This window comes from Diaphorina citri, unplaced genomic scaffold, assembly GCF_000475195.1.
Source record: "Diaphorina citri unplaced genomic scaffold, Diaci psyllid genome assembly version 1.1 scaffold803, whole genome shotgun sequence".
Taxonomy (NCBI): Eukaryota; Metazoa; Arthropoda; class Insecta; order Hemiptera; family Psyllidae; genus Diaphorina; species Diaphorina citri.
Window position 1 is genome coordinate 70,575 of NW_007378235.1, and position 22,839 is coordinate 93,413.

Below are 22,839 nucleotides of genomic sequence, written 5' to 3' on the forward strand. Positions count from 1 at the left end.
TAAAGGAATTGGGAAGTGAGAAAACAAATAGAGATATTTTTAAACAAAACAATACAATAAATAGTCAGAAATTTCTTAATTTTAATCACCATGTAGACCGTTAGAAATAGTGTAGTAGGTACTGTGGGTTACAAGGGATATGCTATTGCCAGACAGCATGGCTACAAAAAAATGAAATTTCGTAGGAACTTGAAAATACCTAGAAATATCACTCGACTATGACACTCGGATTAAAAATTCTTACAAAGACCATAATAAATAAAAATGACTATAATCTCCATGACAATAATAAATGGTTGATAGTTCCTAGTATAATTCGTTCCTTGACCCTCGTAATATTCTTTACTATGTATAATTCATGTATAATGTAAGAAAAAAGGTCACTGAGCTATGCCCTTTATATCTAAACAAATGGGATACAGTAGTTATGAATATGAATATTACAACTTTTAATAATTTGAATTCTTGCCCAAGTCTGAGTTCCGACTGATTTGACTTCCAGTCCTTTAATTGGGTGACTTGATAACACATTGTATAACTTCAACACAGTTATTATATGACATTTGGCTTTTATTGATTTAATCAGCTAAATTATCAATATTTTCCTTCTGTCAATAAATTCTTCGTTCTTTCCTTTTGCATGACATTTAAATAATATGTGCCTCTAAACTTTTTGTAAAAGTAAGTAAAAGGGTAGTGGTACAGGGAAGAGCTTATTAGTAAATATTGGAGGCGATAAATTGTCAACAAAATCATAAAAACGAAAGTTGGTAGACACAATACAATATGGAGATTGGGGATGTCATTGGGTAGAAGAGTTTTGATCTATCCACACAACCACAAATTATAGACCTCTGCCGGTGGGATGTCAAACCACTAAAACAATTATGAGATCTAGTATGCAGTTAATCATGTATTTAACCAATACTGCGTAGTTATGTAAAATACTTTATACTTACCTAAACACAGCTACAACGTTGGTCGTCGGCCAGCCCAGCGCGAACGACGTGTCCGGCGATTTGCTCAACTCAGTCACCTCATCGATGCAACTTTTGCTCATCCAAATTTCCGACACCCGGACTTTCTCCTTGAGCTTAAAGTTGCCACCAGATCGCGCTTTGGCTACCAGAAGTAAGTCGTTGAACAGGAACAGATGCCGGTCCTGACTTTGAACACCCTGGAGAAAGAGAAAAAAGAAACCATGAGTACCCGTGAACAAATTAAGGAGTTTTCCGATTAGAAGATTGGTATAGATTGAAGATTGAGTATATAGAAGATGGACCTCGGTGGTAATACACTCTTCTAGATTCGAAGATCTTGAAGGTCCTGTAAGCAACAATGTTAAATGCCTAGATGGTAGGAAAGTAGGAAACTAATGACACCATCTTATCCATAATTTCTTCATGAGATGTACCTACAATGTTCCTAACTTTAAAGTTACTGTTGAAAAAAATCATGATCAGAATTGGTATTGGTATAAGTAGGGCCATCGGTTCTAATTAACGCCCTTGGTCACTGCGACCTGGTTAGATCTTTTGTGATAACGATCAGAATCACCCATTTTCTTGGACTAAACTCTTGAATTTTTATCTCACTTCCATTTTCTGTAAGTTATCTAAAAAGTATGCCATTAGTCACAACAGAATAATGCACGTGGGCCGATTGGGTCATTAGGTTGATATTATTTTATGCAATTTTTCGCACAATAGTGCATTCTTACCCCCACATTAATAGTACATTCCTACCCCACATAAATCAATGTAAGAGCTTGGGATATCTTAACCAATACAATAGACAGAAAAAATCGTAACTCCCCGAATGTCAAGACAAGAAACTTGCTCACGAGACCATCAACTTTGTCCAAACACGTCATGTAGGGGAAGCAACGATTTTTATTATTTACTCAAATACAACTTTGTATGCGATCCATACCTTACTATTACACACACTGATAACAATTGCATAAGAACTTTAATAATGATCGAAAAAAAAAAAAAAAAAATCAAGAAAGCATAACGGAGCTATGACAAGAGACATAATACAAAACTTGTCATGTGACTTAGCACAACTTTCCTAAAGACTTCTCAGAGTGACCAGTAGTATTCACGACAAAACCAGAGAAATGTCCTTTGTACATGAAGTTGTGTCACATTATTCAGTTTGCACACATAAGTAGTACCTATAATAAATAGCATACTCGTATCCCACTACTGAACTAAACCAGTAGTATTCACGACAAAGCAACAGAAATGTCCTCTGTACATGAAGTTGTGTCACATTATTCAGTTTGCACACATAAGTAGTACCTATAATAAATAGCATACTCGTATCCCACTACTGAACTATGCTTCTGTACGCAGTGTACCTAAATTATCTAATACAAGCTTGTTTTAACTTTGAAAATGATACAAATTATACACAAAAGGAACCTTTGAATGAGGAAAATGGGAAAGAGATCAGAGAGTGGCCTTAGAGATCCTGAACGACCTGAAGAAGATTTGAGGACCAAACGGTAAAGGCACCATTAAGTGTATGACCAGCCAAAGAAATAATCAGCAAAAAAGTTTTCCTTACAACGTCGACAAACCAGGAAATGAAAGGGGGATAAGTTCAATTACACATGGGTGGTAAAAAAGTCTTCGGTGTCATTTTCTAAAATGATTGCTTCTTAAGACAAATCGTTCAATGACTTCATAAAACTAATCTTCATGTTCATTATATTCATTATGTTTACTTGTCAGTGGTGAATTATGTCTTAGGTGGGTGAAAAAAATCAAGAAATGCGGAAAGGTCTCCAGATTGTAGTCTCAGGCTCTCAGGTCACCAGACTGATCAGGAAATGAAAGGGGGATAAGTTCAATTACACATGGGTGGTAAAAAAAAGTCTTCGGTGTCATTTTCTAAAATGATTGCTTCTTAAGACAAATCGTTCAATGACTTTATAAAACTAATCTTTATGTTCATTATATTCATTATGTTTACTTGTCAGTGCTGAATTATGTCTTAGGTGGGTGAAAAAAATCAAGAAATGCGGAAAGGTCTCCAGATTGTAGTCTCAGGCTCTCAGGTCACCAGACTGACTTTATCAATACTGTCATCGGAGTTTTTGCAATGAGGCGTTTTAAATTGAACGCGAAAGTTTCAAGTGAGTAGGTGATTTGTGATATTTTTTTCTAAGTTTGTACTTGTCTAGATATTCTGGAGCTTCACCATCAATCCATCATAGTTGATGTTGTGAACTACATTGGTCCTCTCAAGGGAATAATAATGTTATTACCTCATATCAAGTACATAATGAGTGTCTCATAAGGGCGCCGACCAAGGAAAATCGGAAATTCTAAAAAAAGTAGCAAAAGATCAAAGAACATACTTGGGAGTAGGTAATAGGGAAAATGGAATTTAAGCACTTCATACTAGCTTTATTGCACCTGGCTGGAGTCCCTTTAGTGTTTGACCGCATTAGGTTTTTAGTATGCATTTTATTTCTAAGTTTGGAGCGTGTATCTCTCTTTCATAAACTTTTTTCCGCTTTTTTTTGTTGCTTAACTATAAAATCTTGAATAATCGGGTGATCAATACACAACATAATATTTTATCTGATTCACTAATATATCTGCTGGATGAGTTATGCAACATGCATTCTCGTTACAAGCGTCTCCAATTGCATATAGCATGTCATTATTGCTCACATATCTCTCAGAGACCTGAGTTTGGAGCGTGTATCTCTCTTTCATAAACTTTTTTCCGCTTTTTTTTTGTTGCTTAACTATACAATCTTGAATAATCTGGTGATCAATACACAACATAATATTTTATCTGATTCACTAATATATCTGCTGGATGAGTTATGCAACATACATTCTCGTTACAAGCGTCTCCAATTGCATATAGCATGTCATTATTGCTCACATATCTCTCAGAGACCAGAAGACAATAGGATCACTACTAAGTATGTACCTACTTTGATATCTATAAGATATAATTATCTACCTCTAATCAACATATGGGTACAAAATACAAGATGGGTACATAGTATAAATGCATTAAAAGAATACAAAAAACGAAAGTTGATAACACAATACAATATGGAGATTGGAGATGTCATTGGGTAGAAGAGTTTTGATCTATCCACACAACCACAAATTATAGACCTCTGCCGGTGGGATGTCAAACCACTAAAACAATGAACGAAAGTTGGTAGACACAATACAATATGGAGATTGGTGATGTCATTGGGTAGAAGAGTTTTGATCTATCCACACAACCACAAATTATAGACCTCTGCCGGTGGGATGTCAAACCACTAAAACAATAACAAATAGCCCTGAACATACATATTACCTACGATTATATTTTTTTTTGGGAGGAACAATTTCATTTTCTCGAGCTAGTAAAACGTTGGACGAGGAACTACGTGGATACCTTGAAAGTCTTGACCTAGAAGCCGCCAGTATAGTGGAAGCCCCAACCTCTAACAGTCCTAACTGCTAGATAGGTTTGAAAGTCTTGACCTAGAAGCCGCCAGTATAGTGGAAGCCCCAACCTCTAACAGTCCTAACTGCTAGATAGGTACTTATTTTTGGGTCTAACAGAACAGTTTCTGGAGAAAGGCGCTCACGGAGAAAGATACTGTGACGGATTGAACTGTGACTAGATAGGTATACTTATTTTTGGGTCTAACAGAACAGTTTCTGGAGAAAGGCGCTCACAGAGAAAGATACTGTGACGGATTGAACTGTGAAATTTGATGCCCAAACTTACCATGGTGACGACGTCTTTGTCATAAAGGTAAAGGCAGTCATTGGGGAAGAGATCCTGGATCCTTTCAAGGTCGCTTTCTTCTTGGCCTCGCCTTACCGCCTGCAACAGAGAAAGTAAGAGGGGTCAGTTATAAAAATATGTGGGATTTCCATTTCTGGGGGGGTCAATTTTACGGTGACTTATGTTAGAGTTCAGAAATGATTGCTCCATTTTTCCTCATTTATACTGCTAGGATGAGACTGAACGTTGTTCCTTCAAACTTTGTTTTGGACACGAGTTCTTAACGCAAAATAATTACGAATTCTAATCAAAAAGAGCAGAAGAATCCAAAAACAAATATATTATCTATCTACCTATTAGGCAATTACAGGTCAGTTATAAAATTATGTGGGATTTCTATTTCTGGGGGGTCAAATTTACGGTGACTTATGTTAGAGTTCAGAAATGAGTGCTCCATTTTCCTCATTTATACTGCTAGGATGAGACTGAACGTTGTTCCTTCAAACTTTGTTTTGGACCCGAGTTCTTAACGCAAAATAATTACGAATTCTAATCAAAAAGAGCAGAAGAATCCAAAAACAAAAGTCAGTTATAAAATTATGTGGGATTTCCATTTCTGGGGGGTCAATTTTACGGTGACTTATGTTAGAGTTCAGAAATGATTGCTCCATTTTCCTCATTTATACTGCTAGGATGAGACTGAACGTTGTTCCTTCAAACTTTGTTTTGGACCTGAGTTCTTAACGCAAAATAATTACGAATTTTAATCAAAAAGATCAGAAGAATCCAAAAACAAATATATTATCTATCTACCTATTAGGCTATTACAACGATCGAAGGAATTCTCGATTCGACTGAGCCCTCTACGTTGGCGCTGGCGCATAAGTCTCCTCTCAGTCTAATAAATAACAGGTATCATCCTACGTCTGCAGAGGATCCTAGATTTATGTTTGCTCAAAACCTGTAATTTTCCAATTAAATTTCTTAAACCAGAAGAGACGACATGCAGAGATACGAATTCGTGATGTTTTCTTTGCTGCAGTTCTTCAGAGTATGAGAAGTAATATTCAGAGTCTCTGTGCCTAACGAGATGTGAGCAACGCACACATTACAACAAAGGAATGGCCAAAGACGATCATCAAACAGTACTTTAATCAAGTCAATATCAGCTAGAATCTAGGTTGTTCCTTACAGGTAAAAATCAGATCGCTTTTGTGTTCCATCATCTCATTATGAATCGAAATTGCGTCAATCAAATTCCAACGATTCCTTCCTTTCCTTTACCTATTACAACGATCGAAGGAATTCTCGATTCGACTGGGCCCTCTACGCTGGCGCTGGCGCATAAGTCTCCTCTCAGTCTAATAAATAACAGGTATCATCCTACGTCTGCAGAGGATCCTAGATTTATGTTTGCTCAAAACCTGTAATTTTCCAATTAAATTTCTTAAACCAGAAGAGACGACATGCAGAGATACGAATTCGTGATGTTTTCTTTGCTGCAGTTCTTCAGAGTATGAGAAGTAATATTCAGAGTCTCTGTGTTCTACGAATGTATTTTCCCGAACTCCTCTACCGTCTCGAGGTAAACAATAAATAAATAAGGCAAAACCTGTAATCAATGTAGAAGTACACGGGTATTTACGAATGTATCCGGCATAATTGATGTAACGTAATACGTAGCAGGATAAGCTGACATTAAGTTCTTATAGCAGCGAACTTGTCTTGTACATACATATCTTAGAGAATGCCCATCCTAAGAATGTGAAGGAGATGTACTAAGTACCAATTAGGTCTAAACTTGACATTGATAGGTAGGAGTATAAAGCTGATATGCAGGCTTTAGTACTGGATTCATCATATTTTAGAAGTTACTGCCACCGCCCATTGGATTTACGTCCGGTATCGTCAGAACCTATGCTGAGCTGACATCAAATTCAGACATGCCTAACGAGATGTGAGCAACGCACACTTTACAACAAAGGAATGGCCAAAGACGATCATCAAACAGTACTTTAATCAAGTCAATATCAGCTTGAATCTAGGTTGTTCCTTACAGGTAAAAATCAGATCGCTTTTGTGTTCCATCATCTCATTATGAATCGAAATTGCGTCAATCAAATTCTGGGTCACGAGTCACTTTCTAAGAAAATCGTTCATTATTATTTTTCTTACACTGATAGGATGTGGCGGACTAAATGGATTATTGATTATTGGCATTCTCCTGACAATGGTGATTCTATCGAATAGGCTCGTAACTTTCCTCGCGTCTCTTTTATTCTGCCCAATCTGTTGAATAATAAATTCTCAGAAATAGAAATCTTGTTGTTGTGTTCTTCTCGTGTTTGCCAAAGCTTTCCTTTTATGGTCCATACTTTTGATTCCTCAAAATTGATACTGGTAAGTGATACGTAGATACGTGTAATCCTTTGTCTAGCAGTTCTAGTGGTTTTAACTTATCGTCCACTACATTCCTCAAAAATCCGCCTTAGCCCCCAAAGTTCCTGATACCACGCCTCTTCAACACCTAGCTAGTCTGACAAAATGTCCTGAGGAAATAATAGAAAGTACTTCTTAGACCTGGACCAGACTTGGTAACATTTCTGTGCTATGACCTATGAGATAATGGGGGCGTCCTTGAGCGTAGATTACCGACAATTACCCGACAATCACACACACTAGGGCCTAGGCAATCCTAGAGAAGTTCTTTCTGATTATCCGCTTGTTATTATGTTGCCGCTTCTTCGTTGTGAGATCTGACTTGTGAGGCATGAAATCGTTTCCAGTTCTGTACTTTAGGATAATCACAACATTATGATTACGACGGATTAGAACAGCGGTTCTCAACTTAGAGCTGTTGGCGGAGCTCCAAGGGTTATAGGAGTTAACTGGACATTTCGTAAACGCTGTGTACGTTATTACTGTGATAACCTGTTTCGCATTCTATTTTTCCTGAGCAATAAATCCAGGTGGAAATTCGTAAAAAGGTTTTTCGAACTTACTTTTAGGGGATTGTTCGGATTCTCTTGTGTAAAGCGGTCGCAGAAGAAATTTGGATAACACTTGATAAGGAGAATATGATGTTAATGAAGCTGAGCAATAAATCCAGGTGGAAATTCGTAAAAAGTGTTTTCGAACTTACCTTTAGGGGATTGTTCGGATTCTCTTGTGTAAAGCGGTCGCAGAAGAAATTTGGATAACACTTGATAAGGAGAATATGATGTTAATGAAATTAGACGTGTAGTAGTTGCTCGACTGAGAACATCAACGTCACGATATGGGAGATGTGCTCACACGTCATGCAGGGGATCAAAAGAAATCTCAAAATAATAATTAAACTACTGATTGAATATTCAGTAGAATGGACGTGAAGCTTCTTCAAACATGACATCTGCTTCTGGTTAATTGAAATATTTAGATAATTCAGAAGAAGATTTGAGACATGAGCGAGAGTGCTTCTCATAATAAACATTGAGGTTTTGAAAATGAAAGTTGAAAGTGTTCAATTACAAATAGAATTTGAAAGCCAAGTGGGCCTTGCTTCTTGAGAGGTCCGAGTGGACTCTCTCTAGAAATTTAGACCAACAAAAATTTGTTTCTATCCTCAGAAACTAATCCTCACATCACAAAATTTCATGAAGATACATGTCTCTAAGGCGAGAGTGCTTCTCATAATAAACATTGAGGTTTTGAAAATGAAAGTTGAAAGTGTTCAATTACAAATAGAATTTGAAAGCCAAGTGGAAATTTGAAAGCCAAGTGGGCCTTGTTTCTTGAGAGGTCCGAGTGGACTCTCTCTAGAGTCTAGAAATTTAGACCAACAAAAATTTGTTTCTATCCTCAGAAACTAATCCTCACATCACAAAATTTCATGAAGATACATGTCTCTAAGCTCAAAAGCGTCATACATACCTATCTCTAAACCCAAAAGTCCGTTTGCTCAAATAACAAAACTTCTTACTAACCTGAGAAAGCTGCTATATCTTCAAACCCAAATTTTTTATAATCTAAATTCACACCACAGTGATAACTCCAAACATTTCTGCAATAAATGCGTCTACAATAGGGTCAACTAACCTGAGAAAGCTACTATATCTTCAAACCCAAATTTTTTATAATCTAAATTCACACCACAGTGATAACTCCAAACATTTCTGCAATAAATGCGTCTACAATAGGGTCAATAGGACGACTTGAGTTGGGCGCATTCCTTCCAGGTAACCTTTGTTAAAAAGAAATGTGGAAAGTCAAAATGTCATGTACCTGATGTCAAAAACATTTCTAAATGACTTCCCTCATCAATCTATAAGGAACTAATATTGACATGAGACGAGGGCGGCTCAAATCTTTTAGTTTGAAAAAGTATTTTCAATTACGGAGATTCATAATGTGCATTTTATGGGGGAAAAGGACAAGGACCTTAGAAACATTGTCAAAATATTGTCCAGAAAACCAAAAAGCCAAAAATGTCATTTCTCCATAACCTAATGCTAAATTCAATTGGACTCGTCACCAGTGTTGTTCAAAAATTATGTTCACAAGGACTCTTGCAAATAAATCAGCAATTTTAATAACTACCTACTCGTACATCGGTATTTTTCATACTGGCATCCACCATGTTTGTATCCTTCTCTCGAAAATGTGACCTTACATTGACATTTTGACAATTTTACAGTTAAATTTTCAATTAGTGAGCCGCCACTTTCAAAACTATTTTTAAACAGTGCACAAAAACCCATCATAATAGTGTAGAACTACATTGGGAATTCGGGAACATACTTTTCTTCATAAAAAATGAAAGAGTTGTTCAGTTTTTATGAAGTGTCTGGCATTTTCTTTTGTTTCCAACACAATACCAAGAAATCGACGACTTTTACCTAGAATCCATAAAATGTTGGAGCCACTATTCATATCCAAAATGACTTGTCTAGATATTCTGGAGCTTCACATCAATCCATCATAGTTGATGTTGTGAACTACTTTGGTCCTCTCAAGGGAATAATAATGTTATTACCTCATATCAAGTACATAATGAGTGTCTCATAAGGGCGCCGACCAAGGAAAATCGGAAATTCCAAAAAAAATAGCAAAAGATCAAAGAACATACTTGGGAGTAATAGGGAAAATGAAATTTAAGCACTTCATACTAGCTTTATTGCACCTGGCTGGAGTCCCTTTAGTGTTTGACCGCATTAGGTTTTTAGTATGCATTTTATTGTGTCAGACCTTTGGGCAAAGGTGGTAACTTCTACAGCCTTGTAGCTTATAGGTATTAACACAAATAATAAATTGCTAACTAACCTTAATGAGATAGAGAGCATTAAAGGTTCATCAGCCAATTACCCACCTTTTATGGACAAATATTCATACCACAGATTGTAATCAAAGCACTCTGCTTTTACTATTTCTCTCCAGTATTACATCATTAACTTTTCCATCACTCGAGTTACCTAATGGACATGATCATAGGATGAGAGGATTATCTTCTTGAAAAACGTTGTCCCCTACAGGTACAATATATCTCACATATCTAAATCATCTGACATTCAGGCAAAGAGTACGTAGGCTGACAGCCTGGTTATTCTTGGTTCAGAAAACGGCGCACACTTGCCTTGGCATCAAAACAGATCCACCATAGATAACGTACATATCAGCAGAGTTATAGATATACAGAGCACATGTGAAGAGTCCATGCTCACATGCTTGTGGTATGATATGTGGAGTAAGTACCTTCTATTTTATTGCAAAGACCTTTTCCTCGTGGTGTCAAGGTAGTTTCCGATGGCAGAGATGAGAGGAGATTGATTCCCACATACATAGTTCCATGAATTGGTTTAACTTTGCGCATCCAACACCATTATTGCAATCATGATTGTTATTGTTGTTGTTATGATGATGGTAATTATGAAACACAGGTTTCTAGACGGATAATGCTCAGTGTGAATTGAATTTTTGGAGGATTTTTGCAGCGTGGAATTTATGTATAGGTAAGATACTTCCTAAGGTCTGAGGAGGAGTTTTCTCTTGAACTTATCTTTGCATTCAAAATTTTAATTACAGGAATGTAGGATATATCTATAAAGTTTTGTACATGAGGGAATTTATGTATAGGTAAGATACTTCCTAAGGTCTGAGAAGGAGTTTTCTCTTGAACTTATCTTTGCATTCAAAATTTTAATTACAGGAATGTAGGATATATCTATAAAGTTTTGTACATGATGCTTCTTTGATTATACCTAGGTAATAAAGTTTTTTTTTTCCTTCCTGTAATACCCTTCTACTTTGTATTGCCGAGTATTTTTTCATTGTTACGTATGCATAAGTAAGTCTGTGCCTAACTGGCTGGGCAACTTGTGATGTGGTCTTAGAACTAGAATACTTGAAAATCTGAGTGTTTGAAGACCAATATTAGAAATAGCAAACGGGCATGGTATGTGAGCAAGGGAATTGGGAAGTGAGAAAACAAATAAAGATATTTTTAAACAAAACAATACATTAAATAGTCAGAAATTTCTTAATTTTAATCACCATGTAGACCGTTAGAAATAGTGTAGTAGGTACTACGGGTTACAAGGGATATGTTATTGCCAGACAGCATGGCTACAAAAAATGAAATTTCGTAGGAACTTGAAAATACCTAGAAATATTACTCGACTATGACACTCGGATTAAAAATTCTTACAAAGACCATAATAAATAAAAATGACTATAATCTCCATGACAATAATAAATGGTTGATAGTTCCTAGTATAATTCGTTCCTTGACCCTCGTAATATTCTTTACTATGTATAATTCATGTATAATGTAAGAAAAAAGTGTGCAAGGGCTTGGTGATCATGAAAGCTACAAATATTGTTCCATTAAAAACGGAAGAATCTTGAACTGAAACATGATGCTTCGTGGTTCTATGACCAGTTTCATGTGTTCGGCAATGAATATTAATGTAGTCGTGTACAACGTATCCGAAAATCATTTGGAAGATCTTGACTTGGGACTATTGCTTGAAGTCATGAAGATTGACATGTTACCTTGAATGATTACAAGCTCTGACACTTGGCCTAGTCACGGGCAAACGAACGTATTACCTATGAGATAATTATGCAACTTGATGGTGCGAGTGAATTTGATTTCAACAAACAAACAGTAATCTCAAGTCAAGCAATACCATGTAAAGCATGTAATGAGTGCAGTAACTAAATCTATTGAGGTGATTGCTCAAGTCTGATGATTTGGGACAATTATTGATCTTCCTACTCATTTTGGCAAAATGGAAAAAAAAGAAAAGATCTAAGCACAAACCGTTCTGGATCATGAAAATGGTTTAACTTTTTACAGACCTTCACCCTATAAGTGTCACGGGCACCCTAAAGACAATACAAGAATACACTTTGTACAGCTTTCGCTTCTTACCTGGTTGGCCCTATTTTTGGCGGCGATAAGTTCCTCAGTATCATAGTCGTGATGTTGCCTGGATTCATTGAGATAACTAAATCTATTGAGGTAATTGCTCAAGTCTGATGATTTGGGACAATTATTGATCTTCCTACTCATTTTGGCAAAATGGAAAAAAAAAAGAAAAGATCTAAGCACAAACCGTTCTGGATCATGAAAATGGTTAACCTTTTAATAGACCTTCACCCTATAAGTGTCACGGGTACCCTAAAGACAATACAAGAATACACTTTGTACAGCTTTCGCTTCTTACCTGGTTGGCCCTATTTTTGGCGGCGACAAGTTCCTCAGTATCATAGTCGTGATGTTGCCTGGATTCATTGAGAAGAGACTGAAAGTAGAGTTCGTACTGAGCCAGACGCTGCACCTGAAACAGTAAAGAAATCAGCAAGTTAGAAAACAAAAGCAAAGCAAAGATCAGTAAGTCAGAAAACAACTCTTGAAAAATGGTTATGTGCTGAAGAAGTTCAAAAGCTATAAGTGGAGTCTACAAAGAAAAGGAAAAAGAATATTGGACTTCCCACATTGTAAAAGGTTTTACAACTTTCTGCAAAGTTTCCTTGAATGAATTATGTCATAACTTCTAGAGCTTTAACAAATAGCTGTTGGTAACTATCATTTCTCCCCTTTGAACTTCGAGGTCACAAACCTTTCTCAGAGTTTGAACAAAGCTATCACTCAGCAACATCTTTGTATTTTGTCCAGGTAACAATTAGTACGTCAGCATTGTAAATCAGACGGCACAGGAAGCCTTGTTTGTTAGAGCATATAATCCAGCAGTTTAAAATGACTAACAAGCTGGGTCCGTCCCTCCGGGAATTTTTTAGCCCGTAGTTTATTCGATCGTGGTTAAAGAATACCTATGTAAACACTAACTTGTCTTGTACATACATATCTTAGAGAATGCCCATCCTAAGAATGTGAAGGAGATGTACGATACTAAGTACCAATTAGGTCTAAACTTGACATTGATAGGTAGGAGTATAAAGCTGATATGCAGGCTTCAGTACTGGATTCATCATATTTTAGAAGTTACTGCCACCGCCCATTGGATTTACGTCGGGTATCGTCAGAACCTATGCTGAGCTGACATCAAATTCAGACATGCCTAACGAGATGTGAGCAACGCACACTTTACAACAAAGGAATGTAGAGTCTCTGTGTTCTACGAATGTATTTTCCCGAACTCCTCTACCGTCTCGAGGTAAACAATAAGGCAAAACCTGTAATCAATGTAGAGGTACACGGGTATTTACGAATGTATCCGGCATAATTGATGTAACGTAATACGTAGCAGGATAAGCTGACATTAAGTTCTTATAGCAGCAGGTAGTATGCTAGTTATGTGACTAAACACACACAGGCACTGGACATGGGCAGAGTTGAATATGCCACAAGTTAGGACACTCTCAGAACTTTTTTGTCGAGTCTCACTTTGGCAATTTAGAGAAGTGAGCCACCAATTTATTGATACGCGTGATTATCAAGATACATTATAGCAGCGGGTAGTATGCTAGTTATGTGACTAAACACACACAGGCACTGGACATGGGCAGAGTTGAATATGCCAGAAGTCATGACACTCTCAGAACTTTTTTGTCGAGTCTCACTTTGGCAATTTAGAGAAGTGAGCCATCAATTTATTGATACGCGTGATTCGGCTTCTGAAGTTCACTTGCTCATATGGTTCCGCAGATTTGAGCTCTGATAGACTCTAATTTATTCCCAAAATAATGCAATAAATAATAGATTTTATAGTGAGGTACAAATCGATGTACAGTAAATTATGTATCATGTTCGATACACTTCTGCACTTTTTTGTCGATTTGTGACTTATGTAAGGGGGGCACGTACCAAAGAAAGTAATTTTATGGTAGACGTACCTTCTCGTACGCAACACATAACATATTTGGTGGACTATTCATGTTCGATACACTTCTGCACTTTTTTGTCGATTTGTGACTTATGTCACTTATGTAAGGGGGGCACGTACCAAAGAAAGTAATTTTATGGTAGACGTACCTTCTCGTACGCAACACATAACATATTTGGTGGACTTTTTACTTAAATTGAGTAAGAAGCAGGGTGTTCTTTTAGGAGACCGAGGGTAGAGCCTTCCATATCAAAGTAAGTAAACAGAAGTAGCACAACTGGGGGCAAGTTACAAAAACAAGTAGCAGATTAGCTCGTGTACAACTTCCTATGGAGTAACAAGGCAAATTACTGTGTTTCCTCAACTGCACATGTAATCCATTACAATTACCATACAGGAATCACTCTAGTTGACGCTGCAGTGGACATTATTGGGCCGAACAAGTTGAGCGAAAGTAAATCAGTGTTCCGATTGAAATTGATTGTAACGAGGATGACAGATCAGATCCAGGACATGTGGATAGCACATTGCTTGGATATGTTAAAGCTACGCCATGATACTCTCTGCAAGAGGTTTTCGGTTGGAAGTGTTCCGATGAAATTGATTGTAACGAGGATGACAGATCAGATCAGATCCAGGACATGTGGATAGCACATTGCTTGGATATGTTAAAGCTACGCCATGATACTCTCTGCAAGAGGTTTTCGGTTGGTTGGTTCAAGAGGACGGAGCAATTAGTTGTTTAGTGATAGTGTTCGCTTGCCCAGTAACATGCCCCCAAAATATACCATATTGTAAAGCAATTAAGAAGAAGGTTACCTTTTATACCTTTTAGGAGGGAAATCACCATTACTTTGGGATAATTCATGACAATTTGTAAACGTCGGGATTATAGGCTCGCCTTTTAAAAGGAATCCGATATGAAAAGAGACTCTCATGACTTATGATTATGACATGATTCACTGAGTTATGTCCCTTATGCCATCGTTCGTATTAGGACAAGCTATGGTAGAAGAGGACAAGCAATAGCAAACCTATAATATTAAGTGCTGCTATCTAGAAATTAAAATCAACAACTACACCTACCCACCCTTCCTTGGCAGTGAAATGCATTTTGCATAATTCGATGCACTGTAAGGGGTTCAATATATGCAACACACTACGAACGCAAATATTTTGACAAGTACATCTGTATGTAATTGTATATGTAGACTTTGTAGACATAATACTATGTGACTACCAGACATGTGGATTGTGGAGAGTGGTATGCCAATCTGCCAATCCAATACCGTCCTGCCTTAATAGCTAATTTTGAAAAACAAAAGTACCTACCTACTTGGTTTGCAAAAATGAATCGGTCATTATCTTGAACTCCGATTCTAGTGTTGAACATTTTCCCTTTGTCATTATTATGTCCAGTTGTTTTCATCTCCAACGTGCTGATTGCTGGGAGATTGAGAAAGAGACATGTTAGCTATCTGTCAGCAGAATCAGATATTCGCTACACTTTTCCTTGCTCCTAGCCTACCACCCTTCCTTGGCAGTGAAATGCATTTTGCATAATTCGATGCACTGTAAGGGGTTCAATATATGCAACACACTTCGAATGCAAATATTTTGACAAGTACATCTGTATGTAATTGTATATGCAGACATAATACTATGTGACTACCAGACATGAGGATTGTGGAGTGTGGTATGCCAATCTGCCAATCCAATACCGTCCTGCCTTAATAGCTAATTTTGAAAAACAAAAGTACTACTTACTTGGTTTGCAAAAATGAATCGGTCATTATCTTGAACTCCGATTCTAGTGTTGAACATTTTCTCTTTGTCATTATTATGTCCAGTTGTTTTCATCTCCAGCGTGCTGATTGCTGGGAGATTGAGAAAGAGACATGTTAGCTATCTGTCAGCAGAATCAGATATTCGCTACACTTTTCCTTGCTCCTAGATTCTAAGTGTTTCATTGATTAAAACTCAACAATGTGATTATACATGATCAATGAATCAGTCACACTGACCAGCGCAGAATCACAAGAATTCACCTGAACGCTGCTCACTAATCACACCATTACAGCTTGCCTGTTGCCTGCTGGCGTAATAGACGATCTTTTCAGTTCTCACAGTAAAGTGTGACTCAGGCTATGTAATTTATCAAGGTATTTTATTAAAGCAAAGATTGGTTCGGACATCAGGGCCGGTCATTCAGAATTGCACTTTAGGTTTCAAGGATCAGCTCACCGAATTCTTGGTTAAAGCTAAGAAGAATCTCGAGGTACGTTCCTGATAATAATTAGAACCAAATTGGTACTAGAAACCTAGCCTGAGGTTAAGACCGGGTAACAACTAGTTCCAGCTGCCAGAAGCGGCTTCCAGCACACAAGACACTTGCCCGGTTGCCATTCTTAGACATTTCCGTTCCATTGAAATTTGATTCATTGGGGCAGCTTGGCAACATGGCCAATCGAGATTACGTAAGCATCGGTGTAATAGTAATTACATGGACTGGAAATCATAATTAATCACATGGACCTAATCCGATCTAGATTAAACGTACCTCTTGAGTACCCCAGACGGTTAGGAATTGAAAAGGGCACGAAACAAGTGTCTTTGAAAACAAATTACATTACATGGAAATCGGAGAAAATGGTGAACATGAAGCGACTATCAATCTTGATGAATATAAAATTACAGCTACATAATATTTACATAATAGGTGTAACACCACCACAATTAGTACCAAATTAAGTAAAATTATAATGAAATTGACACATTAACAAAGTTTGCTGAGTACATTATAAAGAAAAATCTTGATGAAGATAAAATTACAGCTACATAATATTTAATAGGTAACACCACCACAATTAGTACCAAATTAAGTAAAATTATAATGAAATTGACACATTAACAAAGTTTGCTGAGTACATTATAAAGAAAGATCTTGATGAAGATAAAATTACAGCTACATAATATTTAATAGGTAACACCACCACAATTAGTAACAAATTAAGTAAAATTATAATGAAATTGACACATTAACAAAGTTTGCTGAGTACATTATAAAGAAAGATCTCTCAATCTATGCCAGTACAATCCACAAGATCCAAAATAAAGGCCGTGTAACTGAAGAGATAGAGCTCCAGCTCGATCTTTCAATTAAAAACAGCAATAAATTTCTGTGTTTTCGGATCAATCGATATTGATAATTATAAGTTGTGCTTGGAAGTTATTTATCAAATTCCTAGGAACAGTTCAATATGTCGGAACACGGGAGGTTAATAGGAAAATACGTTTAGCTTGAGGTTTGAAACTTTATTTATAAACCCATTGACTTCTTGTTGAAACTTTTACAACGTAATTTGTAAATTTAGCTCGATTGCTAAATGATTAGATACATTATGTAGGTACAGTCATCAAGAGACAATGCCGTTATAATTAGCATTTAAAATATTTAAATGATTCCCTAGACAAGTGAAGTTGAATAGGTTCTTCTGACTTCTCAACGATAATTAAACGATGCTAAATGTCAAGACCTGAGGTTTGAGCCCATGTCAAGTCATGGGTCGGTTGTATTACATGAATATCTTGGTCTCATCGTTCGTTCTAAGCAAATAGATGAGCAGCAAATAGTTCGTTCTAACCAAATAGATGAGCAACATATTCAAGATATTGAATCCAATCCTCATAGATATTAACAACTATTCAGGAATACAGGCTCATATATTTCTTTCTCTGATATCTACAAAATGTTTGAAAATTCACTTAAGAATTGAGTCATTGGGATTAGTAGTCTTTAAGCGAATCATAAAACTGTGAATTTGGCGAAATTCTCATCCTTAACTTTGTTAACCTTTATTCTAATCACCATCTACTAATGATCAAACGTGTACAATCACATTTTATAAGTAGGCAATGTAAAATAATTCGTTCAACTGCCCCTAATATTAACTTAATGATAGTTTTAGTATACCGCCCCGAGGTCACCGGATAGGGGAGCAGGTGGCTCCGCCAGTAAGGACTTGCCCTCGGGCGAAACCTTGCTCAAAATAGAGGCCTGTTGAAACTTTTACAACGTAATTTGTAAATTTAGCTCGATTGCTAAATGATTAGATACATTATGTAGGTACAACTGGTACATATATGTGTATAGGAATTTATTAAAGATATACACGCCGCGCCGGCTACTTTAGTCAATCGGTTAGCAAACATTTCTTTGAATTGTTACCTATACTGCCTGATTTTCTTGTTACCAGATAAGTTATAGGAGAAAAAGACAGCTACTAGATTAGGTATTTTTGGGCGTGACCATAAAAGGTAGGTTGTCTTTTATGGTCTGTGGCTAAAAAAAGAAATCTCTTATGGATTGATTGAATGACTTCAAGTTTTCATGATAATTATGCAGATTGTTACATATGCGTACTAAAAGCATAGGCTGTATAGGTAGGTAACCTAAGGGTATGCCTATACAGAGGCCGTATACATTGGGGCATCATTTGTATCGAAATGAGACTCAGGTTAGACATGGCGGTACCATCGGAGATTTCAAAACTTCATCATCAATTTGCCACTCATTCGCTTACTGTTTGTTCTCTGAATACCTTAACTACCCTAACACTCGTATTTATGAACAAGAATGATCGTTCTTAGATCAGTCTCATGTCAAAATTGACCAATCAAATGCCTTGAGACTATGCTTAGCACGAACTTAAGAGCCAGCATTTTGTTCATAAATATGGGTGTTAGTCTTCCAGGAGTTTCAAAGATCCGGAAACTTCATCAAATCATCACCTACTCGTATCATGACTCGAATGATCGAACGTTTGTACAAACAGACCTTTGGTTTACGACTTGCGAGAGACGATTATCCACAGAAAAAGACTCCTTGTCAGAAGCTATCGTCCAGTTTACAACTTACAGTGATGCTGTGATTTGTAAGTCTTTGAGAAATTGAGAATAGTATGCGAGTCAGTGCATGATCAATCGATCACACAGGCACCAACCTATTCGGCCGACTTGAATGAAAACTAACTGTACCTGCTGTTCAATTGGTGTACTGGTATTATCATATTCTTTATTTCTTCCAAAAAATTTCTTTCGTTTTCGTTTGATCTCAGGCAGATATAGCTCTTCTCTTGCATAATATGGAGAGTACCTTTCTGTGAACTTCAAACAAGATCAGTAAAAAAGTAAAAATTTAACAGCAACAACGAGTGTAGGCATCACGACTTTGGATTGATATGGAAATAACAAGGCGTATTATGTATTATTATAGACAAGACCTAAGGGTATGCCTATACAGAGGCCGTATACATTGGGGCATCATTTGTATCGAAATGACACTCAGGTTAGACATGGCGGTACCATCGGAGATTTCAAAACTTTATCATCAATTTGCCACTCATTCGCTTACTGTTCTCTGAATACCTTAACTACCCTAACACCCATATTTATGAACAAAATGCTGGCTCTTAAGTTCGTGCTAAGCATAGTCTCAAGGCATTTGATTGGTCAATTTTGACTTGAGACTGATCTAAGAACGATCATTCTTGTTCATAAATACGAGTGTCAGTCTTCCAGGAGTTTCAAAGATCCGGAAACTTCATCAAATCATCACCTACTCGTATTATGACTCGAATGTACAAACAGACCTTTGGTTTACGACTTGTGAGAGACGATTATCCACAGAAAAAGACTCCTTGTCAGAAGCTATCGTCCAGTTTACAACTTACAGTGATGCTGTGATTTGTAAGTCTTTCTATACTTGTTATGATGTGTATTCTTACGTGGTATTATGCCAGCAACTCCAGCAAGTTTGGTTTGCATTGTTTTAACTTGTGCAGTTTTCTTGGGATATTTTTGCCATTTTTTTCACATTTTTTCGTGCAGTTTACTTAATGTGTAGCTCTAGACTAGACACTAGTCGGGCACTCAATTTACTACTCGATTTAGTTTATCATCAATATTTTAATCGTTTAATGCTGATCAGTTCCCTTATAGCTTCTAATTCATGAGTTGGAAGATTATTTACGAAACGTGGACTAATATCCAAAGGATACCTATCTACTTCCTTTTAAATTGCATCAGAACATCACGTAAATTGTACAGACCTAACCTTGTGTAATAGACGCGTTAGAATTGCCAATAAGTACATAATTGTATGCACATACATAGGACCTTCATCTCATAATGACCTATTGGTGACAATCCAACACGCTAAACTTGAGTAAGGATGAGCTGATGTCTGAATCAGTAAATTGATAAATGACCCACAGGTTTTAGTTCACCGTACTTCCGGCAGACTTTGAGTCATCAAGTGACAATGCCGTTATAATTAGCATTTAAAATATTTCAATGATTCCCTAGACAAGTGAAGTTGAATAGGTTCTTCTGACTTCTCAAAGATAATTAAACGATGCTAAATGTCAAGACCTGAGGTTTGAGCCCATGTCAAGTCATGGCTCGGTTGTATTACATTGAATATCTTGGGCTCATCGTTCGTTCTAAGATCTAAGCAAATAGATGCACATCGATGAGCAGCAAATAGTTCGTTCTAAGCAAATAGATGAGCAACATATTCAAGATATTGAATCCAATCCTCATAGGTATCAACAACTATTCAGGAATACAGATGGGCTCATATATTTCTTTCTCTGATATCTACAAAATGTTTGAAAATTCACTTAAGAATTGAGTCATCAAGATTAGTAGTCTTTAAGTGAATCATAAAATTGTGAATTTGGCGAAATTCTCATCTTGAACTTTGTTAACCTTTATTCTAATCACCATCTACTAATGCTCAAACGTGTACAATCACATTTTATAAGTAGGCAATGTAAAATAATTCGTTCAACTGCCCCTAATATTAACTTAATGATAGTTTTAGTCTAGGTCTTTTAAGATTCCAGGTTCTAGGAATTTGTTCCACCAATTAAAGCCTCAGCAAGTGCTACCACCTTATGCCAATTTAGGTTTGACACTTGACTTGAAGACTCCAGAAGAATTCATTGCAAAAAGATAGGTTTTTGCAAGACTTGTTAAGGTTGATTGGAAGTATGCACTTCTGTTCCTTAATATCTAATTACTGTTATTTATCTTTTCTGCAAAATATTCATGCCATAGCAACTATAGCTTCAGCTTGTGTCGATATTAAGCTCTTATAACGTAATCTGACTGGTGAGAGAAATTCAAAAGTCCAACTTTGGTACAGGAAGCTTTACAACGTCTGCCTCTTTTGAGTACAGTCGCCTTTACTTACGAACGGGACTGAGGATACATCCTTCAAATGGGTTGAATCTATTATTGAGCTTACCTGAAACAATAAAGAAAATTACTCACGGTTAAAACTTTGGAATTCGTAGGTAATGAAACAAGGGATCATAAATATTAGTATCTCGCTAGTTTAGGTGTAAAGAAAACAGAAAAGAGGAAGCAGGAAGACAGTAACAGAAATAACAGGAAAATCCCAAAACTAACAGGAAATTGGTAGAGGTGAATGATCGAATGTGTTAATAGTGAAACGAACTAGTCAACTCTCTACTGGAATTATTGTCCGTATGAGGGAATATTACCATCACACAGCTTACCTATGCTACTCAAAGGTTTCGCTGTTCAGTAACATCGGATAAGGACATTTTGCTTTCCTTTTCATTTTGAACCTAAATATGTTGAATTGCTGAAAGACCAGATCATGTCAGTCAATAAGGTCCAATCATTAACAAGACACTGTATGGAACAAGACAACACTGTAAGGAATGGTATGGTTCATTCACTTCTCAACTGATGATCGACAACATACTGCTAGTGTAACTCCATTTTCTCTATTAAGTGGTTTAATCAGATTAGTAAGGCTACATATTGGTTCACTACATGCTGGATTAATAAAGAGCATACTGCACCCATTGTGTAGCTCTCGCATTAAAATTGTATTGGATTTTCATCATTATTCATTATACAAATCAGCTTACAGGGTTATGCAACCCACGTTGCTTGCCGAACATGAATTCCACATTAGCACGGTGCCAAAAAAGAGAATTTCTATGGGAACAAATAACGAAATACAGTCACAAGATGGAATACAATCTAGATCAATCAATACAAGTGTGGATAAAATACTTGCGATAATACTGGTACATTCAGCAAAATATGTAAATAGCACCTATTCATACTAATATGGCAATATGTAATATTGTTATGCGAGTGTTTACTGAGGATTCAAGGTAAGTCTTAATATTGTTACAGTTCCTACTTGTCCTATATCCACATATTTAAAGGAATGTGATCCGTTAGTGAAAACATTAATAAAACAACTGAACCGACTCGGTATCTCGCTACAGACGTGACATTTTCGTTCAAATACTCGGAGGTACTCTCGGAGTTGTTTCTCGCAAACTTTCATCCGAGGAAAATTCTTCTGAGCGCGAAACCTTGATGCGTGCATTGGCCATGCGTCCTTGAGTCTGACGGACCAAGCGAACCATTATCGAATGAGGCTATATCGGTCCATTAGACTGGTGTCAGGACGTAGTCCAGTGAACACCAGATATGTTGACCCAAAGCAGGCAGAATTAGCAGATCTAATTGCCACCACATAGCAACGCGAGAAGTCAATGGAGTGAGTGTGCTCAGTGACACAGAAGTCATGGATTTCATGTCTGATAGCTAGGATGCATGGTGGTCGCGAAATTGCAGTTGTGGTTTTCTTGAATCTTTACATCCTTCATTAGGACGAATTTTGTAATAGTTCCAATAG

The 22,839-nt window shown here is 36.8% G+C and overlaps 1 protein-coding gene across 2 annotated transcripts in view; it reads right to left on the reverse strand.

The window, feature by feature from the left end:
• The window catches only part of LOC103512169 (rho GTPase-activating protein 20), an 88,989-nt gene that overhangs the window by 44,316 nt on the left and 21,834 nt on the right, over positions 1 to 22,839 (reverse strand). For both annotated transcript variants that reach the window (XM_026825730.1, XM_026825729.1), the window contains exons 3-4: positions 12,468 to 12,581; positions 4,762 to 4,860 (exon numbers count right to left, since the gene is read on the reverse strand). In XM_026825730.1, the coding sequence (XP_026681531.1) occupies positions 4,762 to 4,860; positions 12,468 to 12,581 (213 nt within the window). The remainder of the gene's footprint in view (positions 1 to 4,761; positions 4,861 to 12,467; positions 12,582 to 22,839) is intronic.